Source organism: Amphiura filiformis, chromosome 1 (assembly GCF_039555335.1).
Source record: "Amphiura filiformis chromosome 1, Afil_fr2py, whole genome shotgun sequence".
In the NCBI taxonomy this organism is placed as follows: domain Eukaryota; kingdom Metazoa; phylum Echinodermata; class Ophiuroidea; order Amphilepidida; family Amphiuridae; genus Amphiura; species Amphiura filiformis.
Window position 1 is genome coordinate 90,296,861 of NC_092628.1, and position 22,057 is coordinate 90,318,917.

General features: G+C 36.9%; 1 protein-coding gene across 1 annotated transcript in view; it reads right to left on the minus strand.

Moving 5' to 3' along the window:
• Positions 1-22,057, minus strand: part of LOC140168659 (uncharacterized) — a 60,249-nt gene that overhangs the window by 4,372 nt on the left and 33,820 nt on the right. The window contains exons 14-27 of the mRNA XM_072192076.1: positions 19,170-19,421; positions 15,983-16,210; positions 15,066-15,332; positions 14,064-14,309; positions 11,323-11,577; positions 10,208-10,465; positions 8,658-8,915; positions 7,899-8,165; positions 7,432-7,680; positions 6,530-6,781; positions 5,847-6,113; positions 5,210-5,476; positions 3,045-3,299; positions 40-204 (exon numbers count right to left, since the gene is read on the minus strand). Coding sequence (XP_072048177.1) covers positions 40-204; positions 3,045-3,299; positions 5,210-5,476; positions 5,847-6,113; positions 6,530-6,781; positions 7,432-7,680; positions 7,899-8,165; positions 8,658-8,915; positions 10,208-10,465; positions 11,323-11,577; positions 14,064-14,309; positions 15,066-15,332; positions 15,983-16,210; positions 19,170-19,421 — 3,486 coding nt within the window. The remainder of the gene's footprint in view (positions 1-39; positions 205-3,044; positions 3,300-5,209; positions 5,477-5,846; positions 6,114-6,529; positions 6,782-7,431; positions 7,681-7,898; positions 8,166-8,657; positions 8,916-10,207; positions 10,466-11,322; positions 11,578-14,063; positions 14,310-15,065; positions 15,333-15,982; positions 16,211-19,169; positions 19,422-22,057) is intronic.

A 22,057-nucleotide genomic window follows, 5' to 3' on the forward strand; every position in this document is an offset into this window, starting at 1 on the left:
GTTGGATTAGAGAAATGATTACGTCACCAGTTAACTTACCTCCACATGACCCAAATGGACACTCCCGTTGTTCAAAGCTGTCTCCAACACAATCAATGAAATCATTAGGGTTCGGGTCATTACACACTCTGCTGCGAGTTTGTTCACAAGAGTTTACTATTAATGAACACGCACCCCAAGGTGACCATGGTCCGAACTCTGGCCCTAATTTAAGAAGACAGATACACGTTGATTAGCGGTGTGCATAACTTCATTGTTATTTCATCATAATTTTATTATTTCAAATGTCCTGTTAATGGTGACAGTTAAACTACTCGTTCGTTTTGAGTGGCTATTGGATAGACACAGCAATACATATTAATATTCCGTAACCACATGGCTGTCTGTAAACATTTCGATTTTTAAGCAATCATTTGAAAATATTGACCTTTCACATACTTTCCTCCCCAAAAAAGACTTGCTTCTTTTTGGGGTTTTGGGGACAAAAACCTTATCTTCAATACGAAAGGTCAAATGTTTCAATCATCCTTAGCTTTTCGTACCAGCTACATACACTTTAATTACATCACTTAGATTTAAAAAGTTTACTTCGACAACTGTTAAGTAGGCCTGTAAACAATATCAATTTTTAATCATTTAAAAATGTAAATTATATCCCGAATATCCAAATTATTTGATATAATAACGACATTCTTAGTATTCAGAATGCAACTCCTTCCGGGAACTCCTTATGTCTGATATGCTCTCATGTCCCACCAAAATAATATCCAAACGCTCATACCCCAACCATTAAGTTCTTTTTTTTTGTGTGTCCCAGTTCAGTCATTCATACCATATTATTCCCAATATGTTTGTTAAACATTTACAATACCCTAAATCATTGACAGTTTTCTTTGGTACGCCCATTTCCTTTTTAAAGGAATTTTTTTAATTTTCAATTGTTAACGCATGGATGAGAGATGAGAATGAGGCGTCACTGTGTAGCTGTGGTAAACAACAATAGTGGACATACAAGATATTGAGTTGAACAGAGAGCTACAAACCAGCAGTATTCAAATGACATTTTTGTTTCTCTTTAAAAAATCTTTATGAACAGAGACATTATTATTTACGAGTCATTATTATGTTTTACTGTTTTTATTAAATCTAAAAACATGCTTCCACGAATCTTTAAAAGTGTTTTTAATTGTATGTATGTTTAAATGGTAAAAGGAACGTGTTAATACACCGTTAAAAGTTGAAAAAGTTCTAGAGCGCTGGTATTATCGTTTTAATTTGGCTAGCATAGGTAAGGCTGTTTAAACTTTAATACTGATAGCCAGAATAGAGTCAAATGACTCTCAAACATGTCAAAGTGGAGTAAACTAGAACTGACTCTCAAAAGGAATCGTCTGACTGTCACAAAAGTGTCAGTTGACTCTACCTGCGGAGTCGTGCACGAAGTGGTAATTATTTGACGCTAACTCTCAAAAGGTGTCGGGACCCGACTTTCACTACAGAGTCAATTGACTCTACCCATGGAGTCAATTGGTTCTACATTCGGAGTCATCGACGAGGTACACAGTGTATTTCTCTTTGCAGCTGTTCAGCATGCTTGTCATTCACACCGGTATATCATGTACGGGTGTGATGTGGTATTTTCATGCTGTAGGATAACTTGTTCTTGTCTTGAGCTGGATTCCACAGAAGAGTTTTCACCTGACGGTGAGGTAAAGCTAATAACAGTACGCTTAAATTATTGTAACTTGAAATTGTATATGTTCACCTCACTGGGTGACTCTATACACGGAGTCTGGGTTACTCTAGAAGCAGAGCCTGGCCACTGCGCGATTCTGTCTAAAATGACTCCATATCGAGTGTCAAATGACTCCTGTGTAGAGTCATCAACAGTGATTCTTCAGCTGAGTCAACAAATATGACTTGTATTTTAGACTCATAGAGTCGCAGAGTGGTTGGACCCTTGTTAGAGTCACCTGACTCCAGTTTGGCTTTCAGTGAACCTGTACTTCCCCGTTATCATAACAAGTTACTTTCTAGCATTGTTCTGGTGCACCAGAACGAAATTCAAATTTCACGATATCTTTGCAAAACGAATTAATCTGCAAGAAATATTTTGTACATAAACATTATGTAGCCAGAGGTATCCAGTGGTGTAAAAATCTCAACTTTTTTTTTTTTTTTTTGGGGGATGAGGCTGTGGATCACGAAATGCCCCTTTAATTAACAATGAAAGGGTAAAATCACAATTGTGCCACTTTTACTAGGGAAGAGGGCTGTGCATAAATCAATGATAGCATCAATAGCATCAAGTTTATCAAGAGTTCCTTCGTGAAATCAAAAGAATGCATCAATTACACAACAATACAAAATTGTTTTTAATGTTTTATCATGATAAAGGTATATTGATTATCTTTTTCCACTTACGACAAAATAAACGATAAATAAATATTTCACATTCTGCTGTAAAATAAAATGATTTTACCATGGTAAATACTGTTCTCTTTGTCATTCAAGATATGTTAAATGACAAATAAATATTGCACACTTATAGGTTAATGAACTTTGACAAGTTCATGAAATTTGACAAATTAATGAAATTAGACAAAATAATGCACGCGTGCTGGTGTTGATGCGTCTAATGCACGAGCCCCGAAGGTGGAGTGCTTTAGACGCATCAACATCAGCTATCATTAATTTACATGTACAGCTCTATTCCCTAGTAAAAGTGGCACAATTGTGATTTTACCCTTTCGTTGTTAACTAAACATATCTTGAGATTAAAAAGAGCAAATTGAACAGAACAAACGGTATGAGTGTTTGGTAGCAAATTTGGTAGCAAATTGGAGCTAAAAAAGATTCTGCACACGACCTTATCAATCAAATTGTCATAACAAGATCAGGTTTTGGTGTAGGACGGGTTACATAGCTGCAGACTTTCTTTATTTGAGGTGTTTATAATTACGTCGTATCTTATAGTTGTTTTCTTATCGCGAGATACTACGTTTACAAAAGCATAATTTTAAATGATGTTATACGTTACTTACGTTGGACAATAATAGTGTAAATGCACGAGTCAGTATTGCCAGTGCCGTCGGTCACAGATACAGTAACAATATTGTTTCCCAGCTCTAAACCTATTAAGGTCACCGGTGAGGTCCCTACGACGAATGTTCCTAATGTAGTGCTACCCGACGAAAACGTCATAATTCCTCCGGCACCAAATCCGACCACAGTCGGAGCTGGAACTTGGATTTGATTGGTGTTCGAAGTGAACGGCCCTGATGGACATTGTATCGTGGCTATGTAAAAAGTGACAAAGAGACAGACAATCACGATATGATGATTAGCGTCAGGGGTCACTAACCCCAGCCCTAATAAACGTAACCCCTGACCCTTATTAACATATCGTGATGGTCTGTCCATAGATAGTGAAGGTGATCTGTCGTAAATGAGACATCTACCCCATCATCATTCCATATTATATCTTCCGTAAACCATTGAACAGCAGTAAGTTTCTTGGCCTGGGGCGTAATTTCTTTTAGCAACCATAATCATGATAATGGGCCGCAATACGATAACACGCAGTGGATACATGTAAGTATAGGCTAGATATAACACGAGTTTATTAACATTATTATTTCCTCTTACTTAATAAAATAAAAAGAAATTTACTAGAATTAAAATTCTACAACGGTTTACCCGGGGTTCGAACCCACAATCTATGGATCCATAGTCCAATGCCTATACTGAGCTATGAGTCGTTGTGCCAGGAAGGTGTTTGTTCATCATATTGATTACGGAATAAAGTGCCTACAATATACTATTACAAGTATATTAGTACTAATAAATACGTAATAATCTCCGATCAATAATGAACCTTGCCTCACCCTAACCCTAATCCTAACCCCCTAACACTAACAGGCATGAGAATGATCATCCATGAAAAAAACATGAAAAGTTTGAAAAAGCGGGATGAAATTAAAAGAAAGTGCGGAAATTTGGACCATCAAAAAGCAGGAAAATTATCATGCCTGCACAAACCCTAAACCTAACCCTAAACCCTAACCCATACACCTTAACCCTAGGACCATAACCCTAACAATAATGAACCTTGCCCCGGACTTTGCGATTAGTGGTATATTGCGGCCCATTATGGTTGCAGAAAGAAATTAAGCAGCCGGGGTGGTCAAGCTTAATCAATTTTACACAGCGTGCTAACCACCGCCAAGGTTCGAACCCGCAACATCTTGCACCATAGTCGAACGTCTTATCGATTGAGCTAACTTGACTGCATAAGACACGCCAAATTTAATAACATGATTAGGGTAAAAGAAAAAGCGATACAGAACACTCAATCTTCTTTTAATTAACTCTCAAGGAAGGTTAAAACCCTAAAGTAATCCCACACAAAGATAGTAATACGAGTATAATGCTTTAGTGACGGTTTGGTCAATGTTATAGCGTTTCATACATAACTTTACGTTAGGAAACACTCTGATCTCTTATTGACCTTTTGGCCACATCACACACTATATTTTTGCTCTTTATACTATATTTTATCTGGAGTTCATAAAGTAAAACTTTTAAGGTCGCTCAGTGTTTGACTGACTACATATTAATCAGCTTCGGTGCAATTATGATAATAGTAATGGAAGTGAGGCTGAACTTAGACTATGCCATAGTCGAATTTTATTAAAAATATGTTATTATTAGTCATGATGAACCCATTTCGTTGAACTCAAAATTATACTGATGTTTATTAAAATTAAAGTATTCAATAGTGAAATGGTCATAAAGAGTTAAAAATATCAGATAATTAGTGACAATAAAAGTAACTGAATGCAACATTATCTTGCATAATTATAATGGCTCAATTAATAATGAACAATCCTGATTTTGGAATCTACCAGTTTATTGATAGCGAACCCCGAAAATCCGACTATGGACTTTGAATTTTAAGCAGAACTTTACCCCCGGGACTTTGCTCTCTAAAAACACACAGTCAAGCATACTTGTTTATCAGTCCATTAACCACAAGTACTAAGCATGGTATAGTACAAGACGCGCTAGATGTTTGATGAGAGATTAACTTTCGCGTCAACACAAAAGTCGATCACTGATGACACTGGGTCGATCAAGGATGACCTTGGGTCGATCAAGAGTGACCTTGGATCGATCAAGGTCATCTGTAATAATCTTTATGTCTTACCGGAAGGAGTAGTGAAGGTAAATGAACAAGTAACAACATTGCCCTGACCATCACTCGCTGATGCTGTGACGATTGTCGTTGTACCAGATGGAAAAGTGTATTGTAACTGGTTATTGGACGTCGGATTGGGATTAATCGCATTGCCTCGGTCGTCTACATAAGTTATAAATACATTGGCAGGATTAGGGAATCCTAATGGGCTGGGAGCACTCCAGATTACCGTTGAAGATGAAACACTAGGCACAACTGGGCATTGTAGTCTGATCACTGTAAGAATAATTAACATAAAGACAATATACATGGTTACGTTGATTTTGAATGAAGTGGGTTTATTTTAAAGTAGCGCCTTCCACCATGCCACAATAACAATCTTCACATAGCTTAACATGAAAATTCAAAGCAGAAATTAATCAAACAAGTGTATTGTAACTGGTTATTGGACGTCGGATTGGGATTAATCACATTGCCTCGGTCGTCTACATAAGTTATAAATACATTTGCAGGATTAGGGAATCTTAATGGGCTGGGAGCACTCCAGGTTACCGTTGAAGATGAAACCCTAGGCACAACTAGTGCGATCACTGAAAGAATAATAACCTTCTTCACATAGCTTAACATGAAAATTAATCACACAAACCTGATATTCTAAAACTGCAAGTACTGGTTAGGCCGTTTCCGTCCGGGGCTGAAGTCACTGTGATTGTTGTAGTTCCCACTGGAAAGTTACCACTATGTGGAGTAAAGCTAGTGTCGAAGTTAGCTACATTTTGATTCGGATTGTAGAATGCAATAGCGAGGTTATTTCCTTGGTTATCAGTAGCCGTAGCAGGTTGGAACGTAACAGATGTTGGATTACCAGTAGTCGAGGGCACCGTCTGGTCTTGAGGACATATAATGGTTGGTGCTACAAATAAGAAAATTTGACGTAATGAAAGTCATTTAACTCTCGTGTAAATTGTTTTCATCGTTTGTCGTGAAGAGGATTCTATTCCAGGACGCCTTATGATGCTTTTCTCCCATAGGACCCATACCCATTGTATTTATTAATGCCATAAGAAATTCTTATAAGAATAGCATGCAAGCATATCAGAAGATTCCTTTAAAAAAGGCTTAATTGTGTTGATGAAAAAGTGCTAAAGTACAAAAAAAGGTTCAATTGCCATTATTGCCACAAGTGAACATTTAGACCCCTAGTCACAATGCGTAATGCGAGAAAATGCGATACACCCAAAATGCGTAAATTATTGGGTATATTTGCAACTTGACATTTAACATACATTATCATTTATTCATTCATGTGTTGTGTGTTGTTGTACTCACCAGTCGGAGGTGATACAGTGATTGGGAACACACATGTTACCACGTTGCCATTGTCATCAGTAGCAGTAACTCTTACTATTGTTGTCTGGCCCAAGGGGAAACCTGTATATTGGTTCAATCCACCAATCCGTGTTGGCACAAAAGGAATGCCATCATAAGAGTAGCTGATTAATGACGGATTGAAACCTAACGGAACAGGATCAGTCCACTCGCTTTGAGGTGGAATGGGAGTAGGGCATCGAAGTCCAAGTACTGAAATAAATAGAGATTTAGACAAATTTATTTTACTGTCTTTCTGTAATAGGACACAATGAAACATTTCTTTCTTAATCAAGGCCATCAGCGTGGAAAACTCAGAGTTCGATGAATCGATGCATATCTATAAATGAGCATACAGGTAGAGGTAAATAACTTGCTTCAACATCGGTTTCACATGTGATATTACCACAGGTGGGTCCACAAACATGATTTCTACACACAGAAATCTGAAATACGTCAATTTTAATTTCTAAAACATAAATTTAACCCTTCCAAAATTGGTTTAAATGTACAAGTCTATGGGAGCAATCAATACCATGACCCCGGGACCATGACTCCTAATAAGATACCAAGTATGAGCAGAACCTGATCGTTCAATTGGAAAGAAATGCTATGCTATTGCATGTAGAACACAATAGTCATCAGGATGTAAAACAAAAATACTGTAGAAAAAGGAATTTGGTAATGAATATTACACCTTACAGCTCAGTATTGCACAATACCGTACAAATTACATCAAACAATATTATTGATTTTATTATTAATACTCACCTTGCTTGGCTCCTCGTGTTTTGTTAGGTCAATTGTGTAGACAGTAACTATGGTAACCTAAAGAACGTTGAGCAATGAAACTTATTACAAACCTGTTATTGTGAATGAACAGGAGTTGCTAAGGCCATTTGAATCCAGATCAGTTGTTACGGCCACAGTTGTTCTTCCCAATTGGAAAGTACCGCCAAAATTGTTCAGGCTTGGTACATTTTGGTTGGGTGAAAGGAACACATTCAGTGCGAAACCTTGACTATCGGTTGCCGTTGCAGCAGGACTGAAGCTTACAGATGCTGGTTGTTGCGAAGATATAAATTGTGAGTCTGGACAGACGATAGTTGGTACTGTAACATGGTAAAAGGATCAAGGAATTACAATTTCTGCATATCTTGAAAATAAACGCTTTGTATTATTCACTAAATTTGATTTGTTTAAAATGTAGGCCTACAATTCAATGGAAGGCAGTATGGCGTTGACCCGGCGTTGACCCTGCTACGCTTGCTTGTAAGCTATAATATTCAGGCTCAATGTTCTTATCACTAGAAAACGAAGCAAGACTTACACTGTGGATTAAATGTGACCACAAATTGACAAATTGCAGTGTTGCCAAAATTGTCGGTTGCTACAACTCTCACAGTGGTCGTTCCTGATGGGAAATTATACTGTAGGAGTCCATTATTTTCGGTAGGTGTCAACGGGACGTTAGTGTTATCATCGAAATAGTTCACGGTGACACCAGAGGGGTTAGAGAATCCAACTAGGCTTGGGCGTGACCAACTAACGGATGACGTTGTCGGTGTAAATGATGATGGGCAAATCATTCCGACAACTGAAAAATAAAAACGAAGATATTTTATTAACAAAGTCTTACAATATATTATTGACGCTAAATGTATTTAGCAGTTGTTGAAAATCATCATCAAGTTACTTTGATTTATCCCAGTTAGTGGATTTCACTGAACAAAAATCTATTGCAAATGACATTATTTTACCGAGTATTTGCCCTTTGCACGGATCCGCCATCTTGCTACCAAAACGAGATTTTCCCTGCAAACGCATGCGCAAAAAGGTTCATTTTTATTTCTCACGCTTTCTAGAGGGCGTAACACTAAATCACTAAATCTTCAGATCTTTGCGCTGTCGGGACGGACGCAATTTCAAACGTACACATTCATCTGGCGGATAAACAAATTCAGATGAGTGTATAGAGGGGCCTATACTAGTATCCAAATATCTGGCTTGTAATATGTGTATTTTGTGTATTAGAGTTTGCATATTGTCTATAAACGGTAAAGTACAGACCTGATCGGGAACAACTAACCTGTGACAGTAAACTGGCAGAAGTTGGTCAAACCATTACTGTCAGGAGATGACAACGCTGTTACTGTTGTAGTGCCAATTGGGAATGTTCCCATTATAACGTTACCCAATTCATTTCTATTTTGTACATTTGTAGAGTAGCTGTAGGAAACACCAAGAGGAGCACCATTGCTGTCACGTGCGGTGGCGGGAGAGAAGCTTACTTGAGTATCGACCGTAGAATCAAAGGTCAAGTCGACTGGACAAGTTACGATTGGTGCTAATGTGTTATAAGACATAACAAGTTAAGTTAGTATTGATTTAGATTTAAAATATAACTTTATATTAGATGCAAGATAAATACACATTCATTCTTTTCTTACTTTTTCAAACATGTACGCCTCGAATTATTGTCATGATTATTAATGACTAATTAGCCGCTATTACAGATTTTACACAGTACGATATTACACACAGTGCTGAAACGTATCGAAGTAGCACTCTACCTTCTCTCAAATCTTGAACACAAAAATAATGTAATTAATTAATGACAAGTCATGCTTATGATAATAGCACATGCATTACCATGCATGATTACCATTTGATTATGTCTTTTGCCATAGTTCATAGTGGTGTATAACTTGATACATCACTATGTCAGAACAAAGACGATCTCATTCATAAGTGGAAAATGTTGCGTACATCTCAAAATATGTGCGGTATGTCATTGGAAGTGACATTTTCAAGTTCTGACATACTGGCTATATAGCCATAGTATTCAGGAAGTCCTTCAGAGGTGCCCGATTGCTCTTCCTGTTAAGCCGCGTAAAATGAACTGGGTCACGCGATGCTACGTGGATTGTTCGGCGAATCAGGTGCCGATGTGATGATGACGTGATTCAATTGGCCAATCAGAACCTTGCCGAAAACTATTAGTACATCAACCGAATTGGATCACATGCATCGCGTATATATACGAGGCTATGAATCACAGATAATAACTTCCCATAAGCCTTTGCAGGTAGACCTGTGATGTCGTCACGCCAATGCGAACATCGTTACTGTGCACTTCACGGCTTTCAAATCTTTTTTAGTTTGGTATTTTGAAATATCTAAACATTGTGCTTTGGACATCGGAATAGCCACGGGGCTACACCCTAGGGATATTCCTCGGGCAACATTTCGATATTACGCCCTAAAAAGGCGTAGAAAGATGTTCACTGTAAATAAATATTTTCGGCCATGACATCTACGAGTCGTAGATTATACAATGTATAATAATTATATACGAAGTAGATAAGGCTGACTTGCCAGTAAACAAAGTGCTCGGTCCGTAAAGGAGAGCGTAAGTATAAACAGAAGTAATGCAAAAATTAAATTTTTATGCAACTGACAGTTTCATCCATGATGGAATCATCAGGCATACTGGTCTTAAAACTACAGTACAAGCACACACATATGTGTGTGCTTGTACTGTAGTTTTAAGACCAGTATGCCTGATGATTCCATCATAGATGAAACTGTCAATGTATAATATACATCAAAATTTGGGCTTTCACAAACAATACTCACGATTTGGTACTTGAACTGAAACAATGAAGTTACAACTGATAGTGTTGCCAGCACTATCTGTAGCTGTTGCAGTTACCGTTGTGATTCCCGTCTGGAAAGTGTGTATCGCTTGTCCGTTCTGAGTGCTTGGTAAGATCGGATCCCCATCAATACTGTAAGATACCGTCGGTGTTGATGGAAAACCAGAGGGAGCAGGCGCAGTCCATGAAACAGATGCACCTATACTTGTTATCGTCGCTGGACATTCCAGTCTCAGAACTGTGAACAGCAATGTGTATAATATGAAAATAGAAGATTAATTTGGAGATGAATTAGGCATTTTTTTAATAGTAAAAATCATTGCAGAGATGTATTCGTGTAATTATTACATGGAGAAAACAGCTGTATCGATATTATTCTATGATTGTATCATCGTATTAAGAGCCATTTGTAATAATTATAGCTAAAACACTATCTTGTCTGTACTTGGGACGTTTCAAGACCTTAGGTCGGCTGTCCCTCGTCTACTATAATCATGTACTGATGTATTCTTTGATGACTTTGACCATAATTTTTTATTTTTTCAAATGTCTAAAAAATACAAAAAGATAATTGAACAGAGAGTAGTTGCACTATGTGTATCTCTCAATACTAGACTTCTTGTCTAAAAATGCAATGTTAACTAGGAGCATCGACCTACTGCTCTTGAAACATCCCAAAGTGGTAAATTGGTCATGTTGATAGGGGCGGAAGAAAGTAACCTGGGATGTCAAGGGGCCAGAGCAGGTTGGTGGTGATCAGGGAACGAAACCCTCTGAACTTAATTGTTTTATTTATTTACATTTTTCCAATTCGGCTACAATACATACAAAAGGAAACAGAGAAAATAGACCCAATAGAAGAGTCTGAAGTATCTGTCACCAAGAGGTGTGACTCCTCCAAAAGTCTCTTTTTATTATTTATACATGAAACGTACATGGGATGAAAAGGTCTATTAAGAACTGTGTAATAGATAATTAGCCCAGGGTAATTAATTATGTTAGTGATATTGTACCGTCAGATTAAATTTAAACTGTTACACATTCTGTAAACTGTATATAATATTGGCAGGGCAAATTTGGAAATAATATACATACCGTAAACATTGAAAGAACACGAAACAGTGTTACCCTGCGTATCTGACGCCCTTGCTGTTACCGTTGTTGCAGAACCCTGATTAAAGGGAAACTGTAGCTGACCAGTCTGTAACTGAGTTGGGTTGATTGTATTACCATTATTTGTAGTGTAGGTAATGGTTGGGGCTGCGTTCGGGAAGCCAGTGGCAACAACGGGATTCCAAGTAATTAAAGAGAACAGCTCAACTATATTCGATGGACAGCTTATTTGAAGAGCTGGAAAAAGAGAAAATTTACCTCATAATTATATCCAGAAATAATAGTGGTACAGTCTTCAGCAATATTATTCTATCAACCAGGGGTGTGATTGTATTGTGGCCCAAATGTATGCATTTTTTATTTATAACATTTGGCACAAGGCCAGGCAGATCCAATATTGATTACACAATAAATTGAAGGATTGCCCTTACATTAAAATCAAAACATTACTAGAAAATACATATAATCAAATACACAATAAAATAAAACAAAAATAACCACAAAGTAACTGGGCAGTAGTGTACCTCTGGGTTTGGCAGCACAAGGAATCATTTGTATAGACTTTCACCCCGTTCATGCAGTTTTTCTGGATTTTCTACTACTTTCATGATATTTCGCAAGCTTTGAATCGCACCCTGATCAAAAGTAAATTATGTAACAAATGCCTATTTATTAACCTATTTATTATATTTGCTAACTGTATTTACCGATGTCTTTGATTCATCAGTTATATGACATTTTCTCTCAAAACTCCGAACTACAATAGCAGATTCCTTGTGCTGCCAAACCCAGAGGCACACTACTGCCCAGTTACTTTGTGGTTAGTCTAGAGTACCAGCGCAGTACCAATCCAGTACAACACATGTAGCAACAGAAATCTGGCAGTGTAATCTGGGACGGAACCCTAATCCCAAGTCCTAACCGCAAAACTGATTTCTAAACCTAAATCAAAACCCTGAACCTATAGTCCTGAATTATAACCAGGATCATAACCTTAAAACTTCTCCAGACGTGATCACTTAACTGTGTTGTTATGTTGACGTTTGCACTACAAAGAGGCAAACTATTAAGAACTGAAATTCTATCGAGAACAAGTCGTAATACTGGCATCAAGAAGAACGGCCACGTATTGCGGATCATGATCCCAATCAAAGGCATGAGGCAAAGCAAATTACTGTTTGTGTATGAGAAACCATACCCGTTCTTGTTTTCTTTAATATGGAAAAGTTATGGGAACGGCGTTCTTCGACTGATGTCCGTATTAAAGAATAGAGAACAAGTAACCTATGGGTTCTCTTACTATAGTTGCCTCAGAGATTTTGTGGCGCGTTGTTGAAACGGCCCGTGTTAAAGCAGGGATGTCACATCCCTGGTTAAAGCCATAATGTATGATTTTGTTTTTTCATGAAAGAAAACCATTTATCTCAACATTTTACTGTAATTAAAGCACTTCTGGATTAGTCTTTCACATGGTATTTATATTAGTTTACCACTGGGCATTACAATGGTGCTAAAATAATAAATTCGAGAAAAATTGAAGGCATCGCTGTGGAGCAAATCACACATTATATAGTTTAAATATTCTGAACGCATTATTTTTTTTCTGAAGAAAACAATTTCTCGAAAAAAATATCACTACTGACTATCGCTGCTGACAGTATCGCTAATATGCTTACAGTCCAGTTCCTTCAAAGAAAGGAAATTGCAAACCAGAAATATTTTATGTAGTCAAAGTACTACTATTTGCCAGTGTTGTCGGAGAAGATCTAGAATACGTCAAAGAACGTACTTCTTCCAAGAAAGGAATATATATTCTTCTGTCGACTTGCTGAAGTCTGGTGTTTTGATTCAACGCAACTGTCAAAATAAGTGGGGACAACTGCATCGCAGTCCTGCTTCCTGAAGATATTGTGTGAAAGGTGGAAATAGCACCAAGTTTGGAGAAAGCAGCGCAAGGAGTTTAGTATTGGAGAACGGCGCAAGGAGTTTAATATTTGGAGAACTGCACAAGGAGTTATAAATGTGTTTGGAGAACGACGCAAGGAGTTTAGTACTTGGGAGAAAGTAACACCATTTTCGTATGAGGATTTTATACGCAAGGATTTATAAATGCAAGTGTACAATGGACTTAGCTGATTTTCGCAAGACAAGTGAATAAGGATATATTACATCAGTCGTCCAGAACATTGCAAGAACTTTATGATCACCAAGAAGAAGAATGCTGGCTAAGTACTAAATAGATAAAGAGTGATTATATTTGATTATTGTGTATGTGCATTTGTTGTCATAATTATATTGTACCAATAATAACGTGCTTTCAATTAAAGACTTAGATTTTGTTAGCATAATCAAACAGTGTATTTGTGTTGTGCATTCGTGTGAGTTCGGGTAAAAGGTGATTTTGGCCTTGAGTCAATTACGGCTCGTAACAACATTGATGGACTACTGTGATACCAAACCGTTGGAGCCTTATTTAACTCAAAACTATGAATATTTAACGCTGCACGAAAGGTTGAAAACACCTGAACACCATGTGAAAATCCTGACCACCCGGTACCCGCCATTTATAATAACTCAAAAACCTGACCACCCACCTTCAACTCAAAAACCTGACCACCCGCCTTTAACTCAATTGTTTTGGTGATAGGCCTCCTTCCATGTAATGTAGAAAATACCGTATGAAAACATTAATGAGACAAATGTAACAAAAAGAGTACACTTACTATTGACTGTGAAAAAGCACGTGGCGCTAGTGCCTGCACCTGTTGCCGTGATTGTAACCATCGTCTGCGTACCGGGTGTAAATGTGTATGTTGGTTGCCCATTCAGTAATTGTGGGTTAATGATGTTGCCATTGATAGAGTAAGAAAATGTGGGCGATGTGCCGAGACCAGTGAATTGAGTAGGGACATTCCATGACACAAACGTTGACGGACTTACGATATTTACAGGGCAGAATACGTTCGCCACTGTCAGAGAAAAATAACAATGCAACATGGTTATCAATTTGAAAACGTACAGGGATTTTCTTATTTCGTGTGGTTCGTATAAAGCACCCGTTTTACACTGTAACCTGCAATACACATACATTGAACTTTGAAGTAAAATACCCTGAACATTTTATACATTGGTTTTTAGGACACCAGGATTTCCCAGTTTTTAAATGAAATGTTTCTCAAGCTGGGAATTCCCAATTGTTTGCAATATAGAAATTATAGCCAGTTTATGTTCCCATTTTTATTTAATTAAAAGACTTAATTAATGGAATACGGAGGGGGGGTACTCAGTAAAATGACAATATGGGGACGTGCCACAAACATGGGTAGCATTTTCAGCTTTTTGGAATATCAATGACCCCTCTTTCTAGGCCAATTTTGGTATATGGATGTGTCTATTTTTTAAATAGCCCAATTTTGCCTTACCGTAGCCAACATTTTTATGAAATTTTCCCAAAAGTTGGAGGAAACTTTGTAAAATTTAAGGACAATTTGAGTTAAATTTGGCCGAAGATTTTGATTTTTGGGTATATAGATGGGTTCAAATTTCTTGAAATTGGTATATTGATAGGTCCCCTTTCAAATTCTCAGCGGCACATTCCTACCCAAACCAAAATTGAGTATCCCCCGGATACTCAAGAAACTTTCAAGAGATAATAGTGTTGGAAGAAAAATAAGAAAGCACCTTTTACTGGTTAGTAAATGTAAACATTTGAAACATAATAGTACCTTGAGATACAACAACGGTGAATTCACAGAAATCCGAAATGCCAGAGGCGCCTTCGGTTGCCGTTACTCTTACTACAGTCGAAGTACCGGCCGTGAATCCACCATATTGAGATTGACCATTTCCTAGGTCTGTTGGGGAGATTGGTGCAGTGTTTATGCTATATGAAATAGTAGGTGACGAGAACGCTTGCAATATAGGATTATTCCACGTAGCCGGTAGGTTGCTGGAGGAAATCGTGATATCCTGAGGACATTCCACGTTAATAACTGTAAATTAGAATAATCAGAATTCGTTACAATCTATGTTAATATGCTGATGCACAAGGATTTCACAAAGTTTTGCAAATTATTTTTGTGGAATTTATCAAGATACATTTAAAAAAGAGTTCATTCCGGGTTCAGTCAATGTCTAATAGGTTGTTGTTATAATTTGTTTATGTATTTTCTTTCCATCCACCATGCTAATATTAGACCTTTTTGCTCAGCTTGGTCCCATCAGGACCCAAGCTGACCACTCAGGGCGACCGTTTCAACAACTTGACAAATGTTTAATTTGTGATTCTTTTTATTGTCTGTGAGTGAATTAAATACTTTTGAAGAGAGGGCTATAGCCAAAACAACAATTGTCTATACCTTAGCGGTTATGAAACAAAGGTACACCCTGCCCCCCCCCCAAAAAAGGGATTATTACAAATTCTCCGGGTCTTTTATCTGAGATGAGGATTTTTCACACTGCCTGTGACGATAATTTCAAGTCTGAAGTGGCTCTCAAAAACTACCCCCACCCAGTCGGTTGTACTGGATGCTTGATACGTTACCTGCATATTCAACAACTGAATACAGTACAGATCAGAAAAAGCTGTGAAAGACATTAAATTTCATAAGTTCATATTCGAAAAACCAACTTGATTACATACCATTTACGACAATGTCACACGTTGCTGTTGCAGCACCTTGGATTGCAGTCGCTGTTACTGTTGTACTCGCTCCCAAATTAAACGTGTAGAAGTTAGGATTTATAGTTTGGCCGTTAATGGAGTACGTGATTGCCGGCTGACCCACAAATCCACCAAACGGTGTAGGAGGTGGCAAAAACACAGTTTGTTGCGATGTGGTTATTGGTGTTTGACAAGCTAAGCCTGGAGCTGTGACAAAGCGATTCATTTGGAAATTTCAATCAGTTTAAGTGATTTTAAAAGGAATTCATAAGGCGATGAATGGACCTCTCAAGTAGCCTGTAGGGTTGGTCGGTTTTTCCTTAGCAATTTGCAAAATTGCTAAGGTATCTTTCTGTCAAGTTCTTTCTTTCTTTCTGTCAATTTTATAATGAGCCACCGTAGCCATATTAGCCATGTTGACCATAGTTGGTCATTAGGACCATTTGGTGGTGGGACAAATAAAACATGATCAACTTCAGGTCAAAGGTCATCCACTTCCGGTCAATGGCCAAAAACGTGATTTTCACTAGAAATGCTACTTCTTCCACAAATTACACAGCACGATGATGGCACTTGGGCACATGCATCAGCTATACCAAGTGTCTAAAAGTTATTGTCCAGAATTGGAGTCAAAGGTCATTAAAGGGATACTTCCGGTATATGACCAAATACTCTAAAATGCTGCTGATGTCGCAAATTACATACAGTACAACGATGTTACTTGGTCACCAGGACCAGTGGCTGGTGGTACAAATGTCACATGACCAACACAAGTTCAAAGGTCATAGAAAGGTCATTATGGCCGAAAATGTGATTTCCTGTTATTTTTACTAAAATCGCTACTCCTTACACGAATTACATAGCATGATGACATCACTTGACACATGCATTAGCCAGGAGGTCAAAGGTCATACAAAGTTCATTATGGCTAATGTGATTTTCTGTTCTGTTACTAAAAATGCTAAGTCATTCCACAATTTAGCCTATAATATAACATAATGACATTACTTGCATACATCCATTGGGGTCAAAGGTCATGTAGGGATTACTTCCGGTATGAAGCAAAATACCTTAGGAAGTCAAACTATAATAGCGCATGACCAAAGTTGTACAGAAATATTTACATGAATATTGAATAATTTTTGGTTAACAAAATGATTTCACATACAGAGTGTAATACTAGGGAAAATAATTATGTAATATAATTGATAATTATAATTATAATACTACAAACGTCTGTTCATATTCCGAATTATACCAATATGCTGGTCCTTTTGAACTTGCATAATGCTATTATAGGTGAGCTAACAAATTAACCCTAGTCCCTTTCCCTGGTCAAATTCCAAAGTAGAGTGCATTTCAAAAAAGACCTCTCAGTGAAATCAGCAAATATATTACTGCTGGCTTTTTATATGCCTTACATGCAGATAGCTGGGCTAATTGGCTATAGGTCTAGTTAATTAGCTATTGCTAAGGTCGCGTATATGTGTACGCGCAATTAGCTCTAGTTGTTTTTGCAAACATATTTTCTAAACATTTTCAGCAAAAATTGATCAATTTTGGCCCCAAAACGTCTGATTTTACATGATTTTAGAAAAATAATACAAACAAATTCTCCAAAACGCAAATTCTGGATTGGTCGGGCCCGTAGACTATGCCATAGTCGAATTTTTATTAAAAATATGTTATTATTAGTCATGATGAACCCATTTTGTTGAACTCAAAATTATACTGATGTTTATTAAAATTAAAGTATTTAATAGTAAAATGGTCAAAAAGAGTTAAAAATATCAGATGATTAGTGACAATAAAAGTAATTGAATGCAACATTATCTTGCATAATTATAATGGCTCACTTTAATACTGAACAATTCTGATTTTGGAATCTACCAGTTTATTGATAGCGAACCCCGAAAATCCGACTATGGACTTTGAATTTTAGCAGAACTTTACCCCCGGGACTTTGCTCTCTAAAAACACACTGTCAAGCATACTTGTTTATCAGTCCATTAACCACAAGTACTTACTAAGCATGGTATGGTATAAGACGCGCTAGATGTTTGATGAGAGATTAACTTTCGCGTCAACACAAAAGCGCCGCAAATACCACAGATAGTTGTGTACGGTGTAGTTAACTGTAATGACGCGGGCCCGGAAGATTTAAACCATAGCGAGATATGGGCGACCAATCAGAAGGCAGATCCATTTAAAGATGCATTACATCATGGCCAATTTTAGTTAGGCCAGAAATTGGCCTAACTCTCCACAGAGTCCCGTGTTAAAAATCTTAACCGCAAGGCAAAGTCAGTAGTCCACTTGGGAAGCTAACAAACAGAGGGAGTGCGGTGACTGAAAAGATCAGATACAGATGTGAAAATCTATCAGTTGCACACAAATCAATATAAATCAGAGTTTATGCTTAAATGTAATAGCCGGAGTATGCAAAATGGGCAAGTGGACTACCGAGAAGTCTATCGGGCCCGTGGAACAGGCGGGTTTTTTTTCGTCGCCTTAAATCACCATCTGCGTGTAACGCACATGATATAAAATTTATATAGTTGCTTCTGATTTCTTAAACTGTAATAATAGTTAATCCTTATCTTATTATAGCTTATTATCTAGCTCTCACTGGGAACATGGGAATGAATCATGATTTCAGAGGCAAGGTGGCATGGTGTGTTTTTGTGCATGCTGCATATAAGAATTCTGTGAATTATATAAATAAGGGCGATGTAATCAGACTATTTGAAAGACGTCATTCAGCATATAGCATAAACATTATGGGAAACACTAAGTTGCCTTTATTCAAATTGCGGTCTTTTAAAAACGGATTTAATTCACTTTGGCTGATTTTAGTATTAAAATAGATTAAAATAAGATCTATTTTTAATCCTTTGTCACGATTCAGTCTTGGGTTTTAAGTCTTTATAATTATGTAATATCACTTCAAAAAATAATGTTTGAGGAAAATCTTTCTGTTCCCGTTCAAGGACTTTTACACATTCCCACTCAAACTGGCGACCTTTAAAATACGGCAAGCTCACTGATTTTACTTCACCTGGAAAAGTGCGAGGGTTACATCCGGTTGGTGACAAAATGGTTTTTTCTGGCCTTTTACCGAACCTTTGTAGTTCTTTGTATAAATATCATATTTTGAGGACCTTACCTTGACTAATTTGGACGTCAAATGAACATGTTGCCTGGTTGGAGCCAGCTGTTGCTGTGACTGTAACTGTAGTTGTAGTCCCAGGTGAAAAACTTAATTGAGACTGGCCATTTGAAAGCGTTGTTGGAAATATTTGCTGTCCATTGGCAAAGTAAGTGAACTGCGATGTAAAACCCGGAGTATTAGGAGTGACAAAAACGTAGTTTTGAGTGGCACTGAAGTAATTTGCTGGGCAGTTGTTTATGACGTAAGCTGTGGAAGTGATATAAAAACTACAATTACTATTTTAATATGGTTATGATTATATCATTCCAATATTGATTATAGAGTCAACAAAATAGCAATATGTATATTAACATTCCCATTACTTCTGCGCGATTTTTATTGTCTGTTTTCTTTGTGTTCACCAACCCAGATGTTGCATGTTGCTGATCATCTTTAATGTTATATTAATTACAGACTTGACATTTAATATGGAATATTTTTTCGCAAAATTTCAAGACTGGACTGGAAGGGGTCTGGATAAACCGCACGGGCTAAATTTAATTGGGATGTGTCGGGAGACGGTGTAAAATAATTGTTTGATAGAAAATATGCTTTACATTAGTTTACATTATGGTGCTCGTAATGTGGCAAATTTGCCTAAAATGGCGGATTTAGGGAGGCTGAATTTCAGCTTTGTGGGGGACACAATTTCGGACTTTATGCAACATTGTTCTGTTATTATCAAATTTATAGTGGTTTGAAGTGGTATTTCGTAAACTTCGTCAGCAATTGGCATTCATCACAGCTGAAATACACTTGCAACGTACCACTTTTTTTTAACATGGGAGGAGCTTAAAATATGGCTTATAAAAGTTTCACGTACTCAGAAAGTTTGAATAGCCCCCCTGAGGTCAAATGTTATAAATTTACAGTACAAAACAACTGCGCGGATTCTTGGTTGTCCAATGAACTCACGCTGTTTCTTTGTGTACAGTAAGTTCATAACATTTGCCCCCAGGTAGCCATTCAAAATTTCTGAGTGCGTAACACTTTTCAGAGCCATATTTTTAAAAGCTCCTCCCACTTTCAAAACTGGTACAAGTGCATTTCAGGTCTGACGAACAGTTATTGTATTTAGGTTCAGTAAATATAACCTCAAACCTCAATAAATTTGATAATATCAAAATAATATTCCTCAAATTCAGATATTTTACACCCACAAAAATCAAATTCAGTATCCTTAAATCCGCCATTTTAGGCTAATTCAGTACATTATGAGCGCCATTATGTAATCTAATGGAAAGCACATTTTCTGTCAAACAATTATTTTACACCATCTCCCGACACACCCCAATTAATATTTAGCCCGTGCGGTTTATGCAGACCCCTTCCAGACCAGTCTTGGAATTTTGCGAAAAAATATTCCATATTAAATGTCAAGTCTGTAATAGATATGTGTACACTAAGTGCCATCATTATTTTTTCAAACAAAAGCACTGAAAACCAACTTGAACTTGCCCATTTTAAAAGTGATATAGAGGGTCTCAATGCGAAAATTTTGGGCTTTGAAGAGGAAAACTTTTTTGGCCCCCCTTTCCTACCACCTAAAACTTTTGGCCCCTCCCTCTTTTAAGATTCAAAACTTTTTGGCCCCCCTCCCTTTTTACCAGCCCCCCCCCCCCCACCGTAGTATTTCTGAACGCTCCCTTAGAATGATTTGTACCAAGTTTTCAAAATGTTTTTGGAATGTTATTAAAACGTTTTTATACCCTTTATATAACCCGACATTTAAATGTTTTCTGTAAAACATTTGTGTTTGCTGTGCAGTAAATTACCAACAAATGTTATTTAATGTTATGAAAAATGTTTTATACCATTAATGTACCCTTTATATAACCCGACATTTAAACGTTTTCTGACAACCTTTTATAACCTTTTGCGAATGATGTCGAAAACGTTTTGTGTTTGCTGAGTATAGAATCTTTCCCTTCTGACTCAACTACTTGAAGAAGGTGATCAATATGATTGAATAGATCAATAGAAGACCCAGGCACTCTATACCATTGGTTTGAATTGTCACTTGATATAATCATACCATTGTTGCTTTCGATACCCATACTGCAAACTTTATTTAAAACATAATCAGTATAACTGTCATTGCTATTTTTAACACTATTTTCCTTTAAAAAATGGATGCTATTTGTTAATTCATTGATCGCTTCATTATCATTAGGATCAACCTCAATGTCATTCTTTATGTTAACATGAACAATATTTCTCACAATTGTATTTTCATTTTTGACACTATTAATTTCTTCATCAAGATGGTTTATGGCCTTATTTGCATCTTTGACTTTGTTTTCAGCAACTTCTTGCGTATTATCATTCAATTTAGTATACTCATTTATAACAATACAATTTTCCATATCAACAACACTATCATTGCTACATGTATAAGCATTTTTTTCATTTGAAAGGTGAATAGCACTATTGAAACAGTTGTTAACATCATTGTCATGAGAGTTTCTGTTATGATTAGTATCAAAATTCATATTATTTACAATATTTATATTATTTACATGAACATTACTATTAGGTACATGGGAACAATAATTCTCGGCAGTAGTGTCAGGATAAACATCTGTTTTTTCGAAACACAATAATGTACTTCAGGTTTCACATACAGGACAGCTTAAGAACGTTTTAAGTTCTTCTTGGAACTTTTTTCTAAGAATAAATATCATATTTTGAGACCTTACCTTGACTAATTTAACTTCAGTAACACATCAAAATCGACAATAACTATTGAGTCGCATTGAATTCTATTGAATTTGAACCTGACAAATTGTTGTGTACCCTGGGTAAGAAAGTACTCAAGATAGTTAAAACTGTTGTTTTTCTGA